This window comes from Etheostoma cragini, chromosome 16 (assembly GCF_013103735.1).
Source record: "Etheostoma cragini isolate CJK2018 chromosome 16, CSU_Ecrag_1.0, whole genome shotgun sequence".
In the NCBI taxonomy this organism is placed as follows: Eukaryota; Metazoa; Chordata; class Actinopteri; order Perciformes; family Percidae; genus Etheostoma; species Etheostoma cragini.
Window position 1 is genome coordinate 9,888,450 of NC_048422.1, and position 27,958 is coordinate 9,916,407.

At 41.2% G+C, this 27,958-nt stretch overlaps 1 protein-coding gene across 3 annotated transcripts in view; it reads left to right on the forward strand.

The window, feature by feature from the left end:
* Positions 1-27,958, forward strand: part of LOC117959560 (A-kinase anchor protein 2) — an 84,890-nt gene that overhangs the window by 30,225 nt on the left and 26,707 nt on the right. For 2 of the 3 annotated variants that reach the window (XM_034896773.1, XM_034896774.1), the window contains exons 5-9: positions 13,190-13,304; positions 13,889-13,910; positions 14,839-14,964; positions 16,720-17,553; positions 24,365-24,450. In XM_034896773.1, coding sequence (XP_034752664.1) covers positions 13,190-13,304; positions 13,889-13,910; positions 14,839-14,964; positions 16,720-17,553; positions 24,365-24,450 — 1,183 coding nt within the window. Of the gene's footprint in view, positions 1-13,189; positions 13,305-13,888; positions 13,911-14,547; positions 14,741-14,838; positions 14,965-16,719; positions 17,554-24,364; positions 24,451-27,958 lie in introns of those variants that run through there. The other variant, XM_034896775.1, reaches the window with a different exon arrangement.

The following is a 27,958-nucleotide window of genomic DNA, read 5'->3' on the forward strand; positions in this document are numbered from 1 at the left end:
AGAGAGAGAGAGAAATACTTAGCAGTATAAATAAGGTCCATTAGAATTAACAGTGAAAGCTGATGTGGAACAGAATCAATGTCTTGTTATATGTTAACTGAACTCAATGAATGAATGAATGAGTTGTGTGATCATCTCTGATGTATGTGTATTGGGAAGCAAAATCCAAGTGCATCTTGCCTGCGCTATGGTGGACTAGTGGCTAGTTGGTGAGCATTGTTCTCAACAGACAGGAACTAGACTATTTCTGTTAGCACATCACTATGTATTCATGTTCTAAGAAGGAGTAAAGATGTCCGCTAGGCCCTGGAAAGATGCTTACTCTGCCTAATAATGTATGCATGGCCAAGAAGACGCTTTAACTAGATGGGAAATGAAGGCAAAAAGGAAAAGCATCTTGTTGGGATTTTTTTCTTCCCCTGTGTGTTTTTTGGCAAGACAGATAGCAAGAACACGGTATAAAGTGGTAGAAATTGCACCATGCAGCAAAGAGTAGAGGAAAATATGAGGGCATGAGACACACAGATTTCTGTCAGTTTTGAGCAATGGGAGAGAAGTTAATCAGCCAACATGCATATTTGTCATTTCATAGCTCATGTATTCTATAGATAATAGGGATAATAGGGATCAGGGCACGCTCCAAAAATTAGGCTTGTGCTAAGGCTTGGGGTCAATTTGGCATCCGTGAGTCGGGCATGCGCTTTACCTCTATCAAATCTCGGCATGAAAGAGACTCTGTTAACCTCCAGCTACTGTAGCTTATCACCAGCGCCGTAATAACATCAACATTATATGTTGTCAGGGACACCAGGATAACATTCACACTGATTCAAACAGAAGAGCACAGAATGGTCAAAGAGAGAGCACTGTAGACCAAAGCACTTGGGATTGTAGCGCTGCTTCGTGTGAAACACTTCATTCAGCTGCTGTTGAATAGATGTGTTGTTGGTATTGTTTTTCAAAGAGGAACGTTTTTAGTTTGTGGTTTCAGTTACCTACAAAAGCAATTAAGCCCACAAAGATGAGTCTTTACTGTGCTACGCTGACGTGTGGATTTGGTCTGGTTTCACTTCTATTTGTTTTTAAGGGTACAGACTGTCGCCAGATCTTTCTTTATTTAATCTGGGACAGGAAGCAGAAAACCAAATAAAGTGAAAGAAGTAAAAGTACCACATAAAACTATAGCTTCAGTACGCAAAACCACAACACCATCCATTATTGACTTGAAAAATGCCTCACTTTCCCACTAAATTTTTGACTAAGTTGGTGTGCTTTGTTTTATTTTGGTATACATAAGAATAAGTAGCCTTTTCAATTTTGCAAAATGTAAATATGCATATACTTTATCAGGCGTATCCAAATGTTTTCTTTAAAACCATTTACACACACACACACAAACACACACACACACAATGTTAGGTCATGTTCTCCACAAGACGTTGAGGTTTAGAAAAGATCGGATAACCTGCCGTTTGTCCTGCATGTTTATACGTAAGCAATGCAGTAGAACTCATTCTTAAGTACTACCATTGTGAACCAGGGTCTCAGATGAGTGCTGAAAATTGCTTTAAAAGAGGCTCAGCTGTCTGGGATTCATTTCTCGAGGCCTACAGAATCAGAGTCTCCGTTTGGTCAAATAAAGTCCCAGAGCTCATGTGTGGGAGTCTAAGGAGTGCCTTCAGTCACACAAATCCAAAACCTGAAATCCTTTAACAAAACTATTTTACACAAATAACAGTAAAGCATCAATCTGGAGAAAGAAGTATCATTCACTTTGGTGGGATGCCATGCTGTGAAGGTAGTTAATATTTCTATTGAGATGTTTTGAACAGAACAGGACACAGACAGAGAGCTCCGACGTGTGTGTGTGTGTGTGTGTGTGTGTGTGTGTGTGTGGGACACTCTGTGGGACACCATCCCAGAATATCTTGTAACCCAGGCTGGATTCTTTCCAATACTGATAGGGACAGAGGTGAATTGAGGGGACAAATATGGACACTGCATTGTGTGTGTGTGTGTGTGTGTGTGTTTGTGTGTGTGTGTGTGTGTGGGGGGGGGGGGGGGGGGGGGGGGGGGGGGGGGGGGGGTGTTGTGTGTGTGAGTGAAGACAGAGAGACAGAGGGAGGAAGGGTAAAGCTATAATAATGTATAAACCAAAACTACACCTACCCCCACCTGAATAGATTCCACTGCCCCGTAACTAAAAGCACAGAAGCCTAGATGTCTTGTCCCCTTGTACTAACAAATGCCCTGGTGGACATTTTATTGACATAAAGTGACAAAGGCAAAGCAGCAGCCCCTTTTATGGTTGCTCGTATCGTTGCACGCACCGGAGAACACATACACAAGAGTGAAAGAAAGAGGAGAAACAGCTGTATCTGTCGTCTTCCGAGAAGAACTAGTGCTACTGTGCTTTAAATGTGTGAAGAACTAACTGGAAAGAAGCTGCAATAAAGAACAAGCTTTCCTTCAGATTATCCATATGATAATGCAATCTTACTGGAAAACATAGAAACAAAAGCAAAGACAAGGACAACAGCAGTGTCTTTGGGTGGTTTTGTAAGTGCTGCCTGCTGTTGACTTTAAACTGGAAGTCACATAAAGTGACGGCAAGAAAAAACAACAACAGTGCAATCATTGTACAGGCTAGTCCATTCAAACACCTAAGGCCATTGTGCCTGGAGATCACAGTGAAAAACAGAAAAGAGAGATTGGACATAGAGGCAGGTTGTGAGGTAATTGTCCCCGGTTGTAAACCAAGTCGAGGGAACACATAAAGTGGCAGAGCTGTGAAGAAACAGCAGCCATTGTGCGCAGGAGAAGATGCTCACTTTGCAGAGGAGGAGACAGAATGAGAGAGTGTGGTGCTTCAGTGGTATTTTTACAGATGTCCCTATCATTACATGGACAGGCTAAGTAAACTAAAAGAGGGACATAGAAGCAAAAGGCCCAATGTGGCACTGACCCAGCCCGTGCCCACACTGTGCTACTTTTGGGTCATTCCTTGTGTCATGTTGCCCAGACAGCTCCATGCAGATGTAGCTATCATTGTAAAGGAGCAGTGTGTTTTTTTTTTACAGCATGTCCTAACACAGCTACAGCTACAACATGGGATTTTTTTTTCTCTTTTCCATAAATCAAAAAGTGCACTATTATTTAGGACATGCATGATTTTTTTTTCAATGAGGTTAATTATATTTTGCAGTGTTAATACAACGTAGACCACTGCAGAAAGATGGGGCTCTGCATTTGTAGTGCTGTATACTTAAGCTCTTTATTTATTTAGTTGTACTCAAGATGTACTTATAGTGCATGTATTTCCTATTTAGTTACTCAAATGTATTTGACTACATTTGTAGGGACTGTAACTAGGTCTAAATCCATTGCTACAATTAATAGCCTCCTGAAGTCTCTTGCTAAGGTGGCAACAAGACTTAAGGCCGTTTTATGCTTCTGCATCGAATCAACAGCGTAACCCCCCAAAACCCTCTGCGTCTCAACGGATCCATTTGTTCCATGAACAAACAGCGTTTTCTTCCCATCCCCAAATGCTGTGTGGCGTAGACAGGCTCTCCTTCAGCGTGCTTCGGAGGAGAGTCTGTCAAAGCAGAAGTGCCCTGTATCGTTACATAACGTTCTAAGAATATTTTTCTTTCTCCTCACATTGGGAGTATGAGAGCACATTTTTAACTTACCAGAAAAGTTTGAGGCAGAAACAATTTTAGCTCAAGTTGAATGCTGCAGTGGAAACTAACTGCAGATACCTACATTGTACTGATAAAAAGTAGTTCAGACCAAGGACAGACTGAATTGAAGAGCACAGCACAACCATGATTCATGTTTACGTCTACTGTAAATACAGTCAGATCCAACAAAGTGGAGTATGAACCATAGACTGTATATATTAATGGACAAAGCATTCGGTTTGGCGAAGTACTGCAAATGTGGAAGTGCCTTAAAATCTGAATTCCAGCAGGGGACGACACGTGCGGTTGCAAAAAGAGGCCGGTTTCTGTGGAAGTCTGTGAGAAAGTGACCCACTTCTCACTTGATTAATTACCTCTGCAACACAGAATGATGTTCATTTTTTTTAATTCTGGTTGCTTTAGTTTGAAAAATCTGCGATAAACCCGGCGGGTGTTTTGGGCGTGGCTGTGATGTGATTGCCAGTGAAGGTGTGTAACGTAATGTAGAGTGTAAGGGCTCCTCCCTCACTCCTCCCTCTCGTCCGCAACCAGTACGGCTGCACCCGGAACGACTCAGCAAAACTCCACAAACAAATGGGTGACGTCCCACACGCTCTGTCTATTAATATTATACAGTCTACGGTAAGAACACACTAGGTTCATGTTCCACATCTGCAAAAAAACAAAATCCTATAACATCTATCTTGATGTCAAAACAAATCTTTTCAAGCAAAATAGGTTGTGTATACAGAGGAATGAAAAGTTACTCCGTCACGGCGAACAAAAAACATAACGTGTCTTGTCATTTCTCAGGGACACTGGCGTGTTTGGGATCTGTCTTTTATCATTGCACACCCTCCTTTTAGGTTATTTTAAAGTCTCATAATGTAAGACTGGTGAACTATTGCTCTCTTTTAAAGTCAGTCCAAATGAGAACTATGAGCATGGAATTCACAGTAAATTCCCTGGATGCTGTTTGCATTATACCCTTAGGGTGCATTTAGTTTGAAGCTAATTGTTTGTGTGTTAATGTTAAAGTAGAGCAACATATGATTGTGACATTATGGGATTCAGATGCATTTTCATGTATTTAATGAGAGCTGAAACAATTTTGATCATCGATGAGTCACTTCAGTTGTACAATTTGGGCATTTTCTAGTTCCAGATTTTCCAATGTGATACACCACTGCTTTTTATTTTTATTTTTATTATTGCATACTGAATATATTTGGCTTTTGGACTGTAGGTCGGCCAAAGCTAGACGTCTGAAGACGTTACCTTGAGCTGTCAGAAACTGTGACAGCAGTTTTTTCGCTATTTTGTGGCTTTTCCAGAGGCTAAACTATTAAGTGTTTTTCATCGTTTCTCATTGAAATATAGGAATTCCGTATTTATCTCTTCTTAAGTCAATTGTAACTTTAGAACAACATTAAGTTATAAACATGGACCTTTTACTGCCACTTCTAAGTAATTGAGTAATTTTGGTGTATAGACTAGTATCCATTCAGCTTGCCCTGCCATGTTACATACAGCGCAGCCTGTAATTTGCCTCGTTGTACCCTTTAAACTGTAAACAATGATGTAGATCAAGACTTGGGACAGAAATACACATGTATAGTATCTGTGCTGTTCATGATAAAAGTAAAGAGCAACAAAGAACTGTATCCTTATGTGTTTTCATGCAAAGTGTTGCTATTGACATTCTGTCTGTGATCGAGGAGACAGATCAACACTCAGGACAGAAACGGACAAACGAGCAGACTGCCGTAAGACAGCGTATCAATATCTACATGCGTCAAGGTGCCTGGGTGTGTGTGTGTGTGTGTGTGTGTGTGTGTGTGTGTGTGTGTGTGTTGTTGAGCTAAACTAGCAATGTTAAACAGCACCTTTATTAAGGACTTTGTAATTTCACAATTTGTGAAAATTGAAGAATGGCCTCAGTGTTGACCCTTCTTGTTTACCTTCACTGTGGTTCATTGAGCTGTTTATTGACTTTGAATGTGATTGTGGTTGAATGTGGAGGCCAGTGTGTTCTTTGCCGATGTGATAAATCTTTACAAATCACATTTCTTTGAAACCATTCATGTTATCAAATCAGTAGGAGGCTAGTGCCAGAAGAACGTGAGAACAATGAGTCGCATCAGAGGATGCACTGTTCAAAAACTCCCCACATCCCCCTTCTATAGCACTTTACTTTAACTCCCTCATTTATAATGATAATAATGTATAATGCTACTTAATACTTTATTAATCCCACAAGGGGAAATTACAATTTACACTCTGTTGTTATTACACACAGTCCTGAATTAAACACACACATGCTCAGTACCTATACATGCACTAAATGAAGAGATGTCAGAGAGGGCTGCCAATGGAAAGGTGCCCCAAGCAGTTGGGGGTTCAGTGCCTTGCTCAAGAGCAACTTGGCAGTGCCCAGGAGGTGAAGTGTCATCTTTTCAGCTACCAGTCCACCACCATACTTTGGACTTTAACCAGCGACCCTCCGGTTCCCAACCCATCTCCCTACGGACTGAGCTACTGCCACCCCAAAGCATTTAGTTATTAGCATTTAATAGCAAAACATGAACATGTAATACATGGTTTATAGCCCATCATAATGTAGTTGTAGGCAGATATAAGGAAATGTTTGAGTGTTCATCAGTGTGCAGTATTTGTCAACAATTATAACTGCTCCCATGAAGACATATTTTAGATTAATGCATTATTGTTGTCATTCATTATCTGTTTATGCACGAGCCCCCACTTAATGGATGTCCACAGAAGGAATTGTAGTTGTTGTCAAATACATAAACAATTGAATCTGTTTATTATTATTACATTATTATAATTATTAAGTGATTACTGCTCATAAATGTTAAATAACTAGGAAACTAAAAAAAAACTAACAACAACAACAATATAACAAACCCAGTGTAGTTCTTTTGGATATACATCTTAATTGGACAAATTGACAAGTTATGTGGCCAGGGAAAATGATGAGAGAGAGAGTCAAAATTGAACTGCCCGATATAGATTTAAACCTAAGCTACTTCCCTTCATGGACTGCCTGGAAAAACTGTGGCTCTACGGCTCTGCAAACTAAAACTTACCACAGCCAATCAGGTTTTTTCATTCTCCAAGCAGCTCAGATTTTTGAAAGCGCACTAGAAAAACTCCAGGACCTGGACCTAGAAAGCTCCGTTCAAGTACACAGCACACAAACAGTATCACAGACTGTATAAATACACAATGTGGTTTGACTTCCTCTCTTTCTTTCTGTCTCTAAATCTCTGACAGTCTATGTGCACATAGGCAACACACACACACACACACACACACACACACACATAAAACCAGATGTCTGCTCTTCCTCCTTCTGTATGATGTGGGAAACAGTTGCTGCCCACCCAGGCGTATCCACGGCAACAGGCCTGCGCTTGGTTGACAGGGCGTGACGGTGACATCATTGGTCTCTTTCAGGATTGCCACAGAGATAGTAACACAGCAGTGTACAAGAGAGGACAAGGAGGAAGTGGAGGGGAAGGAGGGAGGGTGTGATGTCCTGGCCTCAGGCCTCAGCTCTCTCTTACACACATGCACACACATACACACAGTTAAATATGTGTTTAAGAGTCTGGTTTTGCAAGTCTAGAGAGTTTTTATATTCATAGCTGTTGTACTTCATTGCAGCCAGGCAAGGACCCCTTATTTGAAAGAGAAACCGAGCAGCAAAAATGAAGTTGCATATCAAACTGGTCCTACAATTACGTGTAAGGCGGCCTAAATCCTTTAAACATGTTTTTTGCATAGAATACTATGCTTTTAAAAAAGACTTATAATTAGTGGCATGGTTTTATAAATCATGTTTTTAATTAACATACATGTGGCACGGTGAATCCTTAGGATTAACTGGTGCAAATTCTGTCGGTGGATGCTATTTTAGTGACTGCCTTACCTACAAGCCTGTACTTCCCTTAGTGGGAATTTATATTTGCTAATGATATGTTGTTGTTCATTTGTCAAAAATGAACAATAATTTGAAGGGCCCCCTGCAGTAACTCTGAGGACCCCCATAGGTGTCCCAGACCCCCTGATGATGATCCCTGCTGTATAACATTTAATTCTACAGTACATGCTCAAAGAAGGCCCCGGGACTACATGAGGAATATAGCAGGTGGAGACTTTAAAGGAACATCTGGTGATAGGTAGGACAGTTAATCATGTGTCGCCCTATCAGGAGGATGTGTAGAGCCCATTTATAACAGATAACATTGATCCCATAGGAATACATCCACCATGCTATTTCTTTCATTCTGTGCTTGCAGTTTTGCTCATGGTTGAGGTTTGATCACTAGAGGGAGCCAGACACAATATGACCATTGCCAGTTTGTTTCTCTTTTTTTTTTGGGGGGGGGGGGGGGGGGGGGGGGGGCTTGCCACTGTGGGGCTTCTCCTAAGACAGGTGTTGATCCAACTTCAGAATTTTCTTTTAGTTTGTTATTTTTGTTTAATATGAGTCTGTTGTTTTTTGCATTGTGATATAGTAGCCTATTTCATGTATGACTTTGCTGTGGATCTCTAACTGTGTGCATTGCCTTCCTCACATGATTTCTACTTTACTTCCCATCCTTGTCCGCATCTACTTCTTACATCCACTTTCTATCTACTCGATTATTTTTTACAATGGATAAACTCATTTGGTATCACTGATTTAGTAGGAGCCTAACAGTTATATTAGATTGGTTTATTATTAGCTGTCATTCTCACAGAGAGGATTTTGATGGATCAAAATTGTATTTATGATTTGAATTAATTCCAGCGTTTCAAGCCATTGACATGGCAAAATGCAGAGTACTTGAAGTACCAGTGACGTAATAGTATAAGAAACCTGTTGGTCACAAATTTTCTTGTTAACTGTTTTGGCATGACCACATGCAGCTTACAGGACGCAGAAGTAAAATCCATTTCCCGCCAGAATGGGGGGGGGGGGGAGGAAATGAGATAGGGAGGAGAAGAGAGGCGTAGCCACATGAGAGGCAACGGCCAACGTGGTGCAAATATCTGCTACAGAGAGAAAATACATAGGTGACGTTAAGAAAGACGCAAGGGATTTACAATCTCTGGACAAACACTTTCCAGGAGGTTGTTTCTGTTGATTGATGTTTAGTTAGTCTTAATACAATTGAGAAACTTCCTTCATCCCACTTGCTAATATTACCTCTGTAAAGTTGGTCTGACCCCAACATACGTGTGAAAGTATGTGGTGTGTCTCCAGGCCATTGTCATTGAAGCACCATTGTTTTTGTACAGTCATAATCACTGTAAGTATAACAGGGTTAGGACACATTTGATTCTCAGTCATTGCATGTTTTGGGGCACGTAAACCTCTTACATTTCTAACTTGTAAAGGCACATTATGTTCAGTTTATTTAGAATACATATTTCTGTCATTAACTCCTGTCTCATAACTGTCTGCAAACCATTCACCGTCATCAACTCCAGATTGTTTCCCATCTCTGCTACTGTCATGATGCACATTATAAGTCAGTAGTTGTTTGTTTACTGGAAGATTGATTATGGTATCAAGTATAAACACAATAATTACAATAAGTAAAGTAAGACGTGTTATTTCAGCCATTCAGACACATAAGCTTCCTGTAGCGGCTTAATATTGGAAAGATAATAAAGCATACAAGCTTTACTTCCACAGTTCCACTCAGTTCTTCCACACATCCTGTTGGCATGCCATGCACTTTTGTGGCCTGTAAGGTGTGCAACACCTGATACTCTTGTTTGTTATAATTGATGTAGCGAGGCAGCAAAGCGCGGGAACTCGCCAGCACAACTAAACGCAGCTATTCCATCAAAGTGAATTGGTTAATAATTAAATGATCAAAACCAAGGATTGCTCTGCCCTTAGACCTGCCTGCCCTCCTTCCGGCCCCTCACCATCTCTCTCCTGTCTTGTCTTTTTCTTTTTGCTGGCTGACATTGTTTAATTCAAAGTTATCTCACAATGATGTGGGACAGGTTGCCCATCCATGTGCAACGTTGGCAAGCATTAACTTCTGCTACTTTTGCACACGTTACATTTCTGTCTGAAAGTTTTATGATTGGTCCATTAAATAGATTTCAAGTGGTCTACTAACATGAAAGGATTACACATTGTGGTGCAGTCCTTGCAACTCAGCCCAAGGTTGGATAATTGTTTCACATACCTGCAAGGCTAGAGTTGATTACAGGATGTACAGTCCAGCACTACTGTATGTATTAATAACCACCGTCTCACTGTCCCACAAGATACATTCAGACATAAAATGCTTAAAAGTTACTCAAGAAAAGGTAAGAGTGTTGAAAGTAATAGCATAAGCGTCATGGTTGTAATAAGTTACTTTCACTTGCGCAATGCTACAATATTGTAACTACAATATACTATAGATAAAAGAAATTATTAAGTGGCTAAGCCGCCATCAAGTTCCTTTCTAACATGAGCCTGATAGATTACATAATGGACAATACACTCCAAGATAAGATAAGATGCCGGCTTTCTTCAGAATTGACATTGGGGTTGAATTAGCTTTCCTGCATGTTGCTGTATTTGTTATATTCTTAGCGTAGCAAGAGACAATACTGTTTTGTTTTGGAATACAAAGACCCTTGAATTCTCTCATTTTAAATAACACCAAACCACTGGTGAAAGAAGTATTCAGATCCTTTACTTGAGTAAAAGTAGTAATACCCCACTGTAAAAGTCCTGCATTGAAAATGGAACTTAAGTATAAGTATGGCAATATCATCAGGAAAATGTACTTAAAGTACTAAAAGTAAAAGTACTCACTGCAGAAAAATCCTCGCATTTCAGAAACTGGAAAAGATCCAAACTGGTGTGTGTTGTATGGTCTCATCATTTCAGCTGGACTTGTAGGCCGTTATATTGTTGGCTTGTTTAATTTTGAACAAAACATCAGATTTTATGAATTACATGTGTTTTCTGTGCAAAACTCTTAATTTGTAAAGTAATTAATAACTAAATCTGTCAGATTAAGAGATTAAGGTAGAGGCGTAAAAGTACAGTATTTCTCTCTGAAATGTAGCGGCGTAGAAGCAGAAAGTGGCATAATTAGTACCTCAATGTTGTACTTAAGTACAGTACTTTAAATAGTAGAGTAAACATACTTAGTAACATTCCACTACTACTCTGAACGACCCCAAACGGTGCTGATTATTTTGATCCCGACAATGGCTTAATGGCACACTTACAAGAGGGCAGATTTTCCGATAAGAATCTGCGCCGCTTTGTTCACTTTCAAATAACAGATTAAAGTAACAGTTGCAGCCAAGAAACGCATTGCATCTTATACTGCGGAACATCCGAGTACGCCACAGCTTCTATAGTGTGCATGCTTACTGCTCTGCTGCCCCCAGGGCTCTCTTTCCAGAGATAACCTGATAAAATCAAGGGGGTAAGCCTCTCTTCACAACGCGTAGCTCCCATGGTGCCATTTTAATGCTACCAAGCACTCACCCACCATTAGCATTCCATTGACTGCCATTCATTTTGGCGCCACTTTGACAGCGAATAACTTTACATCTGAAACATTTCAAAACTTTTGTTGTCTATTGTTTATTTCTAAAGAAACACAACAATGTATAAAAGGCTCCATTACCTTGTATCTCACGTTATGGCTCCGTAGCAGACGTTTTATTAAAATAGGCCGACAATTGTGTCATAACCACGCAACGTACTGTGACATAGTTGACAAGTCACCGTATTGTCAGGAGAAGCTCCCAGAGGGTTTTGACTTACATTAGCTGTTTAGGTTTAATTACTAATGTTGACTAGCATTTTATTTAGCAATAAGTAGCCTGTGCCTATGTTATCTCCTAACATGTACCCACGCTTTCCGTCTCTGCAATATTGGGAATGATTGAGATTTCTCTTGGCACAGCTACCAGAAGACTTATAACTTCCAGACAGGTTGCCCACGTCACATCTAAGTCGTCAAGCTCAGTTGGCGGCTGCGCAGGAACGCTCAGCCATCACTGGAAAAGTGCTTCTAATATCCTTCACTGGTCTCCGTCCAGAGCAACGGGATCTGTTGGTCCATTTCTTGAACTGTCTAAGGATTAAATACATCTAGTACCGTTTACACCATTTGGATAAGGCGTCTGAGGACATACATACCAATGAAGAAGGGTACTTGGTCCTCACTCATCAACGCTTTAAAAAATAAGCATTTCTAGGGCCACAGTATACAGTCTTCAGGTAGCTGTCACACAAACAAACATCACACTGCCAAAGATGAACTTGAGTAGGAACACTGGCATAGGTGAAGTGATTTTTTTCTTCAGACCTGTAGCAATAACAGCAAAAGCACCAAGTTTTCTGGCAAACATTAAAGACACAATCTTTGTTTTGGATAAAATGTCTCTCAAATGGTAAACAGTCCAGTCAGGACAATGTGTACTTCTAGTGCTTGTTCACCCTATTAATTCTGGAATACAGTGGGATGACCGACCATTTGTGGCATGAACCTTAATATGTCTTTTACACACACACGCTGACACACACTGACGCACAATTTCCTTGCATCCCAGAGGAGTTTATTCTGTAGTATTGTGAGTGCTGGCAGTGAGTGAGGAAGCAACCCTGGTCCTCCTCCCAGACTGCTTCCTAGTATTGTTGCTACATCCAGCTATTAAAATGGTGTGTGTGTGTGTGTGTGTGTGTGTGTGTGTGTGTGTGTGTGGCCTGATTTAGGGGCAGTTTTTTGCTAATGTGATATGACTGTCCTTGACGGAAAAACGGCAGAACTGGTTGTGTGGACATTGTTGTGTCTTACGTGCTGGTGTGAAATCGGGCTGCCTGCTTGAAATCCCATTCTGTCCAGTTGAGGATTAAGGAGATTACTTACACTCTAAAAGACCTCCATGTCAGACTTAATCTTAAAGGTGCTCTAAGTGATGTTGGGTGACGTTACTTCTTGTTGACGTTCAAAGTATTCTCCGACAAAACAAGACTAGCTCTGCCCTCCCTCCTCCTCATCTCGTCCCCTCCCTTCTGTGCTTCCGCACACTAATTAATTAAGTTAATATAGGACTTTTATTTTATTTATTTATGACATCTAAAAGCAATTTTCATTTGCAATTTTGAAAATACCTATTGACTATAAACCCCCTTCGCTCTGTCTGGTCATTTCATTTCCTTAGAGGATCTGGAGTATGTCCAGATCAGATTTGTCCACTTGAAAGGCTCCTGAGATGCATTTTAACAGCATTTTATTATGAAGGGTGCAAATACATTGCTCCCTCTGCAAGCAACATCATAACAGCATCATAACAGCAACTGCTTTTCAATGCTTTTTCAGCTTATTTGAGAATTTCTAATGTTAACCTTCAAGCAGTTTTGTGCACAGCTCTTTTTTGTGTAAATGGGAACCAACTTCTTAATTCTTCAACTTTTCCAATATCATGAGAGGAAATGTCCCACTGTATTTTTTCAGGCTGGAGTCTGAAATCGGTACACTAGAGAACGAAGAGTCTCAGATATCAGCCAAAGAGCAGGTTCTACGGGAACGTCTGAAAGAGACGGAGCGCTCGATAGAAGACCTGCAGAAGGTATAAGAACATTTTTGTTTGAGAACCTTGTATGAGCTATCAATGCACAATACATTTTTTTTGTAAGAGCAAATAAAGAAAAATTGAAAATGACATGGAGTCTTGAATAGACATTGCTGCTAATTAAAAACACAAGTGTGCTAGCTATATCTGAGATGAATTAGGTTTACTTTGGATTTACAAAACAGTAACTCATTCATTACAATGACAAACAATGATTAAAAAAGCATTTTTGCAGTCATTTTGCTGCAAATGTTGAATATTGAAGGGGGCAACAGTAACATAACTTATTGAAACATAAGATGTTATTCTGAAGTAGTGACAGAATACTGTGTCTAGTCTAGCTTATTTTTTAATTAATTGAACAAAGAAGATGACGGGGGTAAACAAGAAAAAGCATAAACCCCTGTTGGTTTTAAATGCTTTCCAAGGAACAAATATGATCTTATTAAAATGTTTCCAAACTTATACAAATCATATTTCTATATTACATAAAGCCTTTAAATCATGACTATTTTTCAAAATATCCCCACAAATATCCCTCTGCTATTGCTAATTTGGATTGTCTCCTGTCTGTCTTTCAGAGTCTGATGACCCAGGATGGAAGTATGACACATACACACACACACACACACACAAACACACACTCCTCTGAGTTATTGTTTTTTTTCCTAGCAGTGGGGTCCTACTCTTTCCCTTTTTTCTATCTATGTATGCGTGCATGCGTGCGTGTGTGTGTGTGTGTGTGTGTGTGTGTGTGTGTGTGTGTGTATATGCGTGCATGACTGCGTGTGTGCGTGTGTGGGAATAATAGTCTCGCTGAGGCAGGAGGGATGCAAGCCAGAGCACACTCCTGAAACACACTCAGCCATACCCATGGACACACACGTAGACATATATATACCTGCACACAAACACACACACATGCACACACAAAAACGCATATATACACTAACACACAGAAGCCGGCTCAGTGGGACTATTGAAGCTTACACACACACAAGGCCATGACTCTGCAGCCTGCAGTCAATGTCTTTATCCCCCTATTCACCAACAATCCCTGTAAGCCCCTAAAGCTTTGTTCCTGCAATCACACACATACAAACACACACACACGCGCTTCTGCTGCATAAGCACTGAACCTCAGAGTTGCTAGAGTTGCCGTGGACACAGAAACAGAAAGATGAGGAGATAGCTGGTGTGTGTGTGTGTGTGTGTGTGTGTGTGTGTGTGTGTGTGTGTGTGTGTGTGTGTGTGTGTGTGTAATAGAGGCAGGCAGGGTCACTTAGGGGTGTGGTTAGTTTTCCTATTCGGGGGCTAGGCTGAATGTGTGTGCGTGTGTGTGTGTGTGCGTGCGCGTGTGTGTGTGCATTTGTGTCAGCGTGTAGGTGTGGGTGTGTGCGTCCCCAGCATGCGTGTGCATCGGCATGCGCCTGGTGAGTGAGTCTGTGTACACGTGTGTTTGTGGCTTTCCCACCCGGCTAACGTTCCTCTCACCGTGTGTCATTTCCTCCCCGGTGCTCCTGCTCACTAGATGCCACCAGCTGCATGTCCGCCCCTCTCTCGGACTGCACGGACCCCGATCCACACCACCTTGTCCTGGCCCCGCAGCCCAGGATTGGCCAACCTGCCTCTGGCGAGAACGCCATACCAAGACCTGGTAAGACAGGGGGAGGAGAGGATGGAGAGTGTGAGGGAGGGGAAAGAAGAGAAGAAAGAGGGAGGGAGGGAGGGAGGGAGGAGAGGAAGATTTTGGGCCACAGCCAAGTTGGATTATAAGCAGGTCTACTCGCACATGGCGGGTGGACAGGCACACACGTTTGCACCATTTGAGTCAAATCTCATGTGGACTTTACCAGTTGCAGGCTGATGTCATAATGACACACACTCAACCAGTGTGTATCCATACTGCATACTGAACGCACATCAGGCATTAGATCAATATTTGAATTGACTTTGGAGAATGTGTCTCCAAGTTTATGTTAGAAATATCTTATGACAAGATTCAGACTGTAGAATCAAATTTATAAATGATTTGCTTTCAGTCTAGTAATATAGAATAATAATAGAGTGGAATTAATAAAAATTACAATACTTTGTAGTTGTAGACTCATCATTAGATTTACTGTGCTACAAGGCTCTATTAAAGTTCTAGGCTAATCATTATTAGCTTAAGTTCTGATACTAGTGGGTTTGGGATTAGTAATAGTTCTCTTACTCTTAATATTTTTATTACACTCTTAGTTTTACCAATACAGTTTCTCTTGTTCAAGGAAAAACTCAAAGTATTGATAGTGGATGTAAATCGGTCAAGTTTATTAATTTGTTGTTTTCATTGTATTTAGTGGTGCGGATTAGCTCTACAAAATAAAAGCACAGATAAGATAAAACCTTTTACATGAAAAGACAAGCATTAGAACATAACTAAACCTCACGTATAATTACTATTATTTACTTAATATTTAGTTTTCAAAACTAACTGAAAATATACTTCACTGCAGATGCAAATATTTCTTTATAACTGACCATGTGAGGACTAATGGTGATATATATTTCTTGACATTTCCCAAGTCAGTGGCAGTCTCTGGTGAAGGCAGTACTTCCCTCAAATAACTTGCAAAATATCTTTTTAGTCTTAAGTGACTTAATTGCACACTATTCCAATAGTTTACTAGATAGTATCATCTACAGCAGTGTTTCTCAAATGGGGGTCCGTGTACACCCTAGGTGTACTTTGGAGTACTGCAGGGGGTACGTACGATTCCTTTTTTTGAATTGTTCATTTCAGTCATGCATAATTCTTAAAAATGTATTTAGTTATGGATTTTAAACATTTAAAGTAACATTTAAGTCTGTTTCAGTTACAAGTAAAGTACATCAGACACTATTGGTGCAGAGCTGTAATGTACCTCTTTCCTTTTTTACTTTTTCTACCAAATATACTTTGCACTCCTCAGGGGGTACTTGTCTAAAACAACTTTCAAAGGGGGGGTACATTATTGAAAAAAGTTTGAGAACATCTGATCTACAATATTCTTCCTTCCTATGTCCTCACTTAAGTAGATTAGACACACTGAGGGAAGGTTAGGTATTTTTTTGTAGTTCATGCTCACTAACCTGCATCTGTGGTTTGCACCTCTAAAGGATAGAGTTAAGGTAATGTTTTGTGTTTGACTAATTTGATTTAAAGCAAATAGAATAAGAAACGTATTTTGCAGTTGCAGGTATTAGTTTATCAAAGAACACTGTGTCCCCAGCCTCATGCTTCACTCCCTCCACTATTTCCTCCAACCCCCCCCTCCTCCACTGGTTCCTCCCCACCCCTTTACTTTTACTTCAAACCCCAATCCCTTCTGCATCCACCCCTCCCTCCTCCCTGTCTCTCCTCTCTGTCACTCCCCTCCCCTCCTAACAGCAGTGTTTGCCATGGAGATCAACGTTCAGCATGACCCGCAGACCGGCGAGCAGCGCATCCTGTCCGCCAACCGCGTGAGCCCGCTGGATGCAGCGTCCCGCGGCATCAAAGTCTACGACGATGGCAGAAAAGTGGTCTACGAGGTTACTTCTTCCGGGGGCGTTTCCACCAGCACCTTGGAGAATGGTTGGAGCTCTGCGCAGGTTGACCAGCTGGTGCAGCGGGCTGCCAGGCCTGCCGTACAAGGAGGAGACGGCGGCCGGGGTCAGGTGACGGTGACTGTGACCCCGGCTGCCCCGCAGGCTTACATTTCCCCAGCAGATGTTGACGATCTGTCTCCACCCTCCTGCGCCCCGCCATCCATTCCATCAAGCCCGCCAGCCCAGGTCACCCTCCAGAGGGAGACCCGGCTTGGTATGATCCCCCCCTCTGCTCCAATCACAACCCAACCCGGCTCCTCGGCCCACCCGGGCGGCGAGCTCACCTCTCGACCCGAGGCCAGCGCTGAGCACCCGATCACCATGGTGTTCCTCGGCTACCAGGACGTTGAGGACACGAGCGAGAGCAGGCGGCTGCTAGGTTTTGACGGCGCCGTGAAGGCTGAGGTGGTTCTGATTGACGAAGACGACGAGAAGTCGCTGAGGGAGAAGACGGTCACTGACATGTCCATCATCGATGGCACGGCGGCCGACCTCGTGTCGGGGCGGCCGGCCACGTCCGAGGCCGTCAGCACGGAACTGTCATCTGACGGCCGTGAACCCGACAGCACCTCCTCGCCCCCAGCCAATCCCGACGCCAGCGTACCCCCCCCACCCGGCCTCACTCCCGCCACAGGTACAGACAAGAGGAAACGCTGCGAGTGCTGCATCCTCATGTGACTGAATCTTCTCCCTCTTCCACCCTTTTATTATTACCCACAACATCCCTCTCTTCTCCCCTGTCTCTGGATGGTTACTAACAGAAGCCCCGCCCTCCTCCTTCTCCTCCTCCTCTGGACACTGATCGGCTGGCATACACATGCACGCACACACACTCTTGTCTGACCTTTGACTTTTGACTCAGTTACGTTATTACCTCCACATCTCTGCTCTTTCGTTGCCCTCTCTATCAACATGGAGGCTCTGCATTCACACCTCCTGTCTCCTCAGACAACACACTGTCATTCATACATTCAAATTAAGCCAGAATGAAGCTGTTGTCACGCTGCTATATTATTGGTAAAAACAGACACAAAGAGGGTGAACATTGTTGTTGTCGGCAACCAGCTTAAACCAGGTAATATAAAACATCTCTCAGTGGCCAATAAGACTTTACGGACAATCAGTCACAATGCCATGCTGTCTAGCCACACAGTATATCTGGACCATCAACCAGATCATCACCTTTTAATAAGCCCGTTTATATGACATTCAAAAAGACAGTTGTTTTTAAATCTCTCTATTCTGTCACCTTGCACTTGTCTTTCTCTAACCCCCGTGCTTGACATCTTGTCTCCTGTTGTCTCCAAACGTACACAGACACGCATAAACAACCGCACACCCAACCTACGAACTCAAACAAGCCCTCTCCCCCTACCTTGCACCAACTCTCTCTGACCAGGGTGGAGAGGAGGGTACTCATTGCCTTGGTTTCTTTATGTGCCTCTTCATTCTTTCACATTGATATTCCTAACAAAAAAATAGACATAATTAGAAGTTTCTCTTAGGCTTTTGTTTCAGTTTGCCGTTGTTATCTGAACTTTCTTTTTCTTCTTTGGTTTTGAACTTTGAATGGCCATGGAATTGTGGGACGACTGTTTCCGTGGGAAACTGAAGTTTTTGACTAACTGTAGTTATTAGTAACAGGACTCTCTGTTTTCTCCTTGTCTCTCCCTTTCTCTCTCGTTTTGTTCATTAACTCCAGCTATTCCACTGCTGAGGCTATTTCCTCCTATTGTAGTACATCCTAACTCAGCAGCCAATAAGAGACAGTGGGACACCTTCTGGCAGCCAATAGGATCTATACAGCCAACTTTTCCATTGTGTCCATAGGCTATAGAGCACAGGAAGCCTAACACCAGCTTAATGAGTACACGCTGGCAGCAAAGGAACATGTATTTCCACCTATGAAAACAAACATATGTTACTACCACTAACAGCAGGGCACAAGTTTTTGAATAATGAACATTAACCAGCACTACCATATAACTAAATTAGGACAGTTGTGCTCCATTGAGCTCATAAAGAAAGATTATGTGCAATTCATGTTTATCTTTTTGTCCACTCACCGCTGCCAAATGCCACCAGAGATCCGTTACACTCTTTACGATTCTAAGAGACTGAAAACACTGCCAGCTCACGCTGTAGTCACCAGCCAGGCCCTCGTTTACAAGGGTGCTGCAAATAATGTGGCCTGGGTGTCATTATATTATCATATATATTACAGTGGAGGGCTTTTACTTGACAGTTTTTTTCAGAAAAAAACCTCAAAAGCAGTTATCATCCTCAATCTGCTAAATGATGATAGATGCTCTGGAAAGATTTTTGCTTCATTTCAAGTGTCTTTGATGTTACGTGGAATAGAAAGATTGGTGCTTAATAGGCATCTGATTAATAGATTTTTGGAGAGTTAGTGACTAAACTTTGCCATTGTACGCTGCAGAGACATACCGGTTGTTAGACTAAGATCAATAAAGTTACCGTATGTGGGCCAGATATGGGATTGGGGAAGACATTGGCACATTTACAAAGAGGTTAGAGAGAGGCTCCTCAGTTCCAAATAATGCAGTTTGGCTTTCTTTATGTGGCTCAGGTTTGTGTGATGTGGCCATGATGTCACTGGCTCAAATCAAACCTGGCTCTTAATATATTTTATTCACATCACCAACAACAAAATTTGCATCATGGAAAAATTAAAATAGAAAACAGTGACAGTGCCCCGAAGAGCCTCAACAACCTTTTTCCACTGTGCAGTAGTTCAGCCATGTGTTTGATTTCTTTTCTGGTCCTGGCAATAGAATAGAGAATATAACATATTTCTATGCACTGTGTACTAACTTTGATAATACTCGTAAAAATAATGAAAGACAGAAACAGTCTTTGTTGGCAACAAGTAACATATTTCCAGCATTGACAGGTCTCTGGATAAATCCATTCTCTCCTTACATGGCTCTGTGCAAAGCTATACAATTCCACCTCTTAACTGTCCTGTCGGTACAGACCTGTATGTCAGCCTTCAAACACAACATGCTTTAGTGTGATTGGCCACTGCTGCTGTCAGTCAGTCCAGCTGGCTGTGTGATTGGCCACCACCAGGCCCGCCCGGGGTCTAGTTTCATGTGTAGATAAAGAATGTAAATATGCTCTATATTCTATTTAGTGATGATTTTATTTTCCACATCTATATATAGATCTAGAGATAATTCTGATTATTATGGGTACTAGACATTGTTCTGATGTCCTTTGTTGCCATATGACAACTGTATCAGTTTACAGATGCAAGCTTTGTATATTTTCCTTCTCTTACCTTCACTGCTTTGCTGTGTGTAATTTCACAATTAACCCCACACATCATCTCTTCTGACCACCACCACCTTCTCTGAACTCTTAGCGGTTTCTATCCTTCCCCAGATGTGTTATGGTTGGCCACGAAGGCATCTGAGGATCGTAAAACATTATGCAGAGGCAGGATCTTAACATTACCATTGGATTTGCATTGACTTCATTTGCTTACGATAGGTAATTAAAAAATGTGTTTTAGTCAAAGCTAGTAATGGTTGAATTTCATCAGCAAAAATAACAATTTTACAGACAAAAAAAGAAATCTTAGGAAATTCACATTATACTTTTTGCCATGTCTACTCTCTTGTCTTTAAATCTAGCACCACAGTTCTCATGGGGGGAAAAAATACCAACATGGTCCTTCAGAGCAGTTTGTTGTAGTTATTTTCCCTCATTAAGTTTATTTGCAGACTTTAAGGCCTGTGTATGTTGGGGACAATTATTAAGGTCCTGTTCGGTGTCCCAGATCTGCCAAAACATATTAATTGCATGACTGTTTAGTTTCAAAGATTGAGGAGGCTAGGCAGAGAAGTGTATCCTCAAAAGTTTAGTGTTAGTTTCTCCATGGTGTAAAACAAAACAAAGAAGCACTTATGTGTTAATACCTACAAAACGAAATACAATCACAATCTGAAAACTAGTAAACAAGAAGAAGAAGACGAAAAAAAGAGTATGGCTGAGCTCAAGTTAATGGAGCCTGACCGATCCAGTTAGCCTGTGTGGATTTGTGTGTGCGTGTTTTTGATGTAATGCAAGGAGCTGTACGTGAACAACAGACTTGTCGAGTTTACCAGCCCCACTGCCACGCCTGCAGTACTCCTCTGACTCTGTAGGGGTCTCTCTTTTTTTCTTGTCTGCTTGCCCTCACGGTTGAATGGACTGTTAAAACAAAAAGGAGCCATTTTCTAATGTTCACACTTCTCTCTCTCTCTCTCTCTTTCTCTCTCTCTAAGGGTATGACAACTCACTCTGTCACATTCTCATTCTCTCTCTACCTCTCTATCTCTCTCTCTCTCTGACGTCTGTATCCTCTCTCTTTGGTCAATAAAGCTGAGTTTCTCCAGTGCCCTCCTGCCGTCTCTTGCTTGTTGTTCTTTCCATCTGTCTCTAACATTTACTTTGTCATTGGCTGCTGACAAACAGATCACAAGCTATCCTTACTGCACCCCGTTATCTGTTATAATACCCACTGCCACTAACAAACACACACATGCACACACACATTTTACACTTAAATGAAGCCCAATGCCCAATATAATAAATACAACTTTTAAGTCTCATTTATTTAAGCTCAATCAAGCCAACAAACAAACTAGAGCAAGACTAAAGCATTAGTCTTAGCAAGGTGGAAGTTACATAACTGCTGCTTTGATTTACTGAGTAAGACCTTCTTTATTCTAAGTACCTCAGCATATTAACTAGATTGAAACAGTGCATCATGCAATAAATGCTTGACAAAAAAACTAGATAAAACGCCAATGGAATGTAGAAAATGTCCATGAATTTACATGAATGTGAAAAAGTGGCCTAATAGGAAACAACACTGAGGGGCAAGGCTCTGCACCTGTAGCCGCACTCTGACTGATTAAAGCCTGGAACTGTTTATGTTAGTAGGTTAGCTCTTAAAACAGCTCAATTGCAACATGGTACAGTATCAGTCTGTTTATACTAGAAATATTTTAAAAAAGATAGTAATGAAAAAGGATAGCTATATAAGTACTGGAATGTAGTGCAATGTTTCAATATAAGCTCTCTCTTTCAGTATGACTACAGCCATTGCTCATGAAAAATGGCTCTAATATTACTGCAACCTTCCTGTAGGGACTCATACTGTGTCTTCACACACTGCAAAAAAATACAGAGTGGGTTGGAGCATAGGAGGATAAAAACTTTTAAGTGTTTAAGAAGATAGGTAGCTACACACTGCAAAAAAATACAGAGTGGTTTGGAGCATAGGAGGATAAAAACTTTTAAGTGTTTAAGAAGATAGGTAGCTAAACTATTAATAATAATAATAATAAATTTAATTTGTATAGCGCTTTTCCCTATCTCAAATTCGCTTTACAGAGTAGAAACAGTACTGTTAGATAAATAGATAGCGGATCAGTCTGGATACCCCAATGCCCTAGTTTGCAGGAGCCCTGAGGCATCCCCCCGGTGTTAATAGTAGGTACTGCAAGAAATCATCTCAGCGCATGCTCAATCATTTAACCTTAATAATAACACATATAACTCCACAGCGCTGAACAGAGAGGAAAACAATAAAAGCAATATGCCCACCACACTAACACTTACACACCAACATGTACTGTGTGAGACTCCCACTCGTTAAACAAACACGCTGCATGAACACAGAGTCCTGTTCATGGACACTGTCAAGGATAACATTATTAGCGTACTGTACATACAATACACTATGGACATAGTGTGAGGACATGAACATCTTGTGAAACCACACACATAGAGAGCGGTTGTGCAATGACCTTCCGTTGATATTGTGCGTCTATCTCACACACATGATCTGGAGAGGCCAGCAACAAACATGACACACTCTTCCCCAAAGGACGTAATACCAGGTGATAAATGATTGTGTTCCATACGTCACAATGAAAAACAGGACTGACACACATGCACACACTCTTCCTGCACAGAGGATGTGATTTCCGTGAAAATGAGCACTAATCGATTTATCTTAAGACAATGACAGCCTGCTGTCTTTCACTGAAAACATGACTGCAGATAACAGTTATACAGGCACACAGACAAACACACACACGCACACACTCAAACGCACATGACAGGATGATAATTGACACAACAGTGGAAAATATGTATCACTGTAAGCATGCATTATCACATTGTGATTAGGCCGCATGCACAGTAACTCACAGCACGGATTTAACTGTGATTGGGAACATTGATTTGTGGTTTACTCCTGTAACTCTAGCTCTACATACAACTTTAGAACTCTACGACCTTAGTATCAAGCAAAAATAATGAGGTACAACATGAAGGTGCAACAGATATGCCAGCTGAATTATTAGATGTACAGTGAACCTTAATTACAACACACACTGGGTCTCCTTGTCCTGGGATCCTGGGAGTAATTACCATTGCTTCTATTCCCATTCCTAGAACTATTCAGAATTAATTAAAGTAATAACACATATAAAATACTACTGGGAAAATGTCAGTGTCATGGTATACACATAAATATTTGATTATTTTTACTCATGCTTTAATGTTCAAGCAACCTTTTAATATTGGGTAGTTTCATCTGTGTAAACAAATTATATATTTTGTATATTAAATATTAATCTACAAAATAACTGGTTGCTATAGCTGTCAGATACATAATAGAGTAAAAAGTATAGCATTTGCCTCTGAAATGTAGAACAGATGAAGTGTAAAGCAGCATAAAATGTAAATACCAAAGCAAAGTAAGTGTACCTATAAATATTGTACATATAAGTACAGTATTTTATGAGTACATGTACTGAGTTACTTTCTACCCCTGGCGACTACTACCAGAGCTGCTACTATACTGTGTCATCTGTCCAGCACAGTAGTAGTAGCAGTGGTGATGGTAGTAGCTGAAGTATTAAGTATAAGTATTCATGCTGATATGTTGTCCTCTTACAGCAGTGTTATGACTTCAGTCCCAGTGAGTGTGGATACCAGGAGGTTGAGGTTGATAAGTGATGATATATGGAACCAGATGAACATGACTCCTCGAGGTACAACTGGGTCACTCAAGCAGCAAAAAGAACAGAGTCAAGATAAAAGTACAGGCAGACTGTGCAGTGAAACACTCTCAGGAAAACTAAGGATTTATCATATCTGTCAAGCAAGCACAGTTGCTCTGGTCACATTAAAAACATCTCACAATTATAATACTTGACTTGAATAAGGGATGTTAGCAGTTCACTGAGTTACAATCCACCACAAAAGCATGTTATGCACATCTCTGTTGATATGATCACATGTACAGGTCAGCTGCATGTTGCATGCCAAAAAGGTCACTCACCTGTACAAATGATTGTGAAAGAAGATGATAATCAAAGATATCAATGGTAACAATGACTTTTTCTTTTTTTTAATCATAGGCTACGGCGAAACACCACCAATTACCACGACAACGGCAAATGGTTTTCAAGCTTCAATGCCGACCAGACATCCTCACACTGCCATGGTGAGTAGTCAGTGTCCGTTTGGGTAGGTTTTTGTGTAATGGTAGTCTAGAAATCCAGACCCAAATCTGAAAGATTAAGGGTCTGGCCTTGAGTAATGAAAGTCGCCCATCACGAGGGGCGGCACCAAGCGTGCATTTGTAAATCTCACTGCACGCAATTAGATAACACTACAACCAATCACAGCAACACATGGGTTGACATATACAGAGCTCCATACGCTTAGCTACCAGCGGAGCTAACTGGTAGATTAAAGAAATTAAAATTAAATTTAAATGAAATTATATCAGATACAGCGTTGTGATTGGTGCAGCTCGGCTACAAGGGTATAGTTAATGAGCAGCATTACTTTATGCCGGAGTAACTCGCTGAGCAAATTTACTCACAGATTTTTTTAAGAAAGCTTGGTTTGACATGAAAAGAGTTAGAGGGGCTACACCAGTTCACTACCGGCCAGGAACGCTTTCGTGATGCTGTTATGCAGTTAGGAGGCTGGAATTACAGGCTTCTAAGCAACAATTTTTGTTTGTCTACTTCATGAACTTGTGTCAGAATGTTCTGTTTTTTGTTTTTTATTAAATACTTTAGTAGGAAAAGCAGAGGTAAAAAAGATGATACAGAGATTATACTAACAACAAGACAACCATAGTGCTAAGAGTTTATTTTTTTAAATTTAACTTTTATTTATCCAGTTAGGTCAATTGAGAACAAATTCTCATTTGCAACGACGACAGATTCACACAGTTACACATTCACTCTTGGAAGCTGCCCAGTCTTTTTTACCCTTTAGGCCACCACTGCCCAATGTGGGCAGGTACGATCTCTCCACTGGAAACATCTGTGCCATTCAAGTCTTGCCATAGTGCATTGTTAGAGTAGATGAAAATCAGGCTAATAATTTAAAATACATGTACACGTAGCTTTAGGGAAAGTGGACATATCAGGAAATTACAATCCCCAAATATTTCCTAGAATTCTTGAAATAAGAGAGCATGGTGGTCCAGAGTGTCAGACAGCTTAGTTCCCCTTAGCAACAATGCCAATAATCAAAATCAAGTAAGTATTTGGAGCAGAGGTTAGTGTTAATGTGTTTGCTTAAAGTGAGAATCATTGGGTTTCATGTTGGACTTCAGGCTCCTGCAGAGTGTACTGTACGTGCTTCCAGACTGTTTATTTACATCTGCTGGGGGGGGGGGCTTCAGTCACATTGTTTCTTTTTAGTGTGCTGACATGTTCCGCTACAGTGTCTCTATAATATTTTATGGCTACCCATTGTATGTTTATTGCACTCAGTAAATTTAATTTTACCTCACACTTTGTTACATTGTTCTTCTATACTTCTACTTTGTGTTTTATATCTTCTATATCACTCTACTATTTCTAAAGGGAACTAATGAGTCTTTACTTTTACTGTCCTTGTATTCATTTTAATCTATGGTAACAATTTTAATATTGTATTTATGTTTTCTTAAATATTGAGTTGTGTCCTAAATTTTCTCTTTTTCTCAATTGTGGAAAAAGAAGTCAGATAATTTAATTACGTAATACTATTTTTTAAAAGTAGTATTCAAGTAAAAGTAAGTATTGTGAGCATCATGTACTAAAGTATTTAACAGTAAACCTACTAATTATGCAGAATTCCGCCTTGGCCCTGAGTGTTATTATTAATAACACTATGACATCAATGAACGTTTCACCATATCATAATAACGGATGATGTCTTGTAAGTAAAATCTTACTTAAAAGAAGCTATAAAAACAGTCAATGTAATTGGTTAAATGGCACAATATTTCACTCTTAAAGGGGTAGGCTACTCTAGCCATTTAGTATCGCACTTCCATAAAGCTGGGGGCCTTGAGAAAGACAGATTAAACACTAAATGGTCAAAATATGTGCAGCAGAGGCAGAGGTATCTGACCTTTACCCCGAGTCAGACCCCAAAACACTGAAATCCTACACTTCCCAAGATGCAAGTTGATAGTAAACTGGACTTTATGTGTATATTCGGTCCAGTCGAGTGCCCCTTTGATGCATAACGGAGCAGCAGGAAGCGGCACAAATATAAAAAAAAAAAAAATTATTTAAATATAATGTACTATTAAATATCAGGCTTAGACTATTGTGTAATAGAGTAAATGGAGTATATGTGGGTTAGCTTACTTAGTTACCGCCACCGCCTGTTCTGGAGTGTTCTGAGTTTGTTGTTCCTCTAAAAATGCCACCTGAGCACATTTGACTAAGGGGAGGTAGAGCTGGAGGTGGGGGACAGAGGAGGGAGACGGAGAGGGGGAGACGGGGGGGGGCTGGCTGGGCTGCAGTCAGATTGTTTTGCAGCTGAATAAATGAATGAAAGGCAGTACTGGTAACCTGATCCATCCGGGCCGGCCTCATTGTGCTTGGCTGGAGCTCGCGCTGCCAGCTCGCTCTCTGATTGTCTCTGGAACGGGACAGAAAACACTCCCGGGACCTCGCGAGCCCTGCATTATTCAGCGCGCGTGCCTTAAAAGAGAGAGAGAGAGAGAGAGAGAGAGAGAGAGAGGAGTGTAGGGGAGAGAAGAAGAAGAGGATAGGGAGGAGGGACCGCCGGTTGGAAAAGCTGGCGCGTAAAAGGAGCTCAATGTCATCCCAGTCAGAGCCTGCCGTTACCGTTACAGCTGTTGGGAGCACGCGAGTATCCGGTCTTCTACTTCTCCTCTCCGTTTGTTTCTCTGACGTCCCGCCGGCCGCCGCGTCCACGTCTTTTTTTCTTTCGAGGTAAACGCTGAAGTAAAAGAAGAAGAAGTAACGGTCAGCAGGTCGGTTTCGCCTCCACCGTTCCAACCTAATCCCGGTTATTAGCCGTGGACGTTCCTCGGGGAGCTCCGGAGGATCAGCGATTTTGCTACTGTCCTCACGCAGGTAGATTGAGTTAAAACAAAAGTAACGCTCGAAACATAACACAAATGTGTAAGTTCCTAGAGAAAAGAAAACTCAAGTGGTGAGTGTGTGTGTGTGTGTGTGTGTGTGTGTGTGCTGCTTTTTCTTTGTGTGTGCTGGTTAACAGTGAGCGAGCCTGTAATTACACTGATTGGCTTTAAAGTAGTGAGGACACAGGATACTGCACCCTCTTCTTCTGAAGGAGAGACTCAGAGGAGGTTAGTGGACCAGACTGCTTGCTGCAGTAGTGTCTATTTCTCTCTCTCTCTCTGTGCCTATGTGCCCCTCCTCCTCCTCTGCATCACTTTAACCTAGATATAGCAATGACCTTAACCTGGTTTTCATCATCCCCATAATAAAGAAATTGGCAGAGCCCAAACACCACTTGTGACAGTATACTGTTGATGATTGCTGATTACTCACATTGGTTTTGTCCGCTTTATTTACCCATCCGTTTGGTATCAGATTGGCTCATTGTGTAGCATTTAATATACTATTGCTCATGTAAAAAAAAACCTTGATGCAACCTTAACACATGGCCAACTCATCATCACAACCCCACCCTTATGGAAAGCACTCATTGGTTGCATTTTG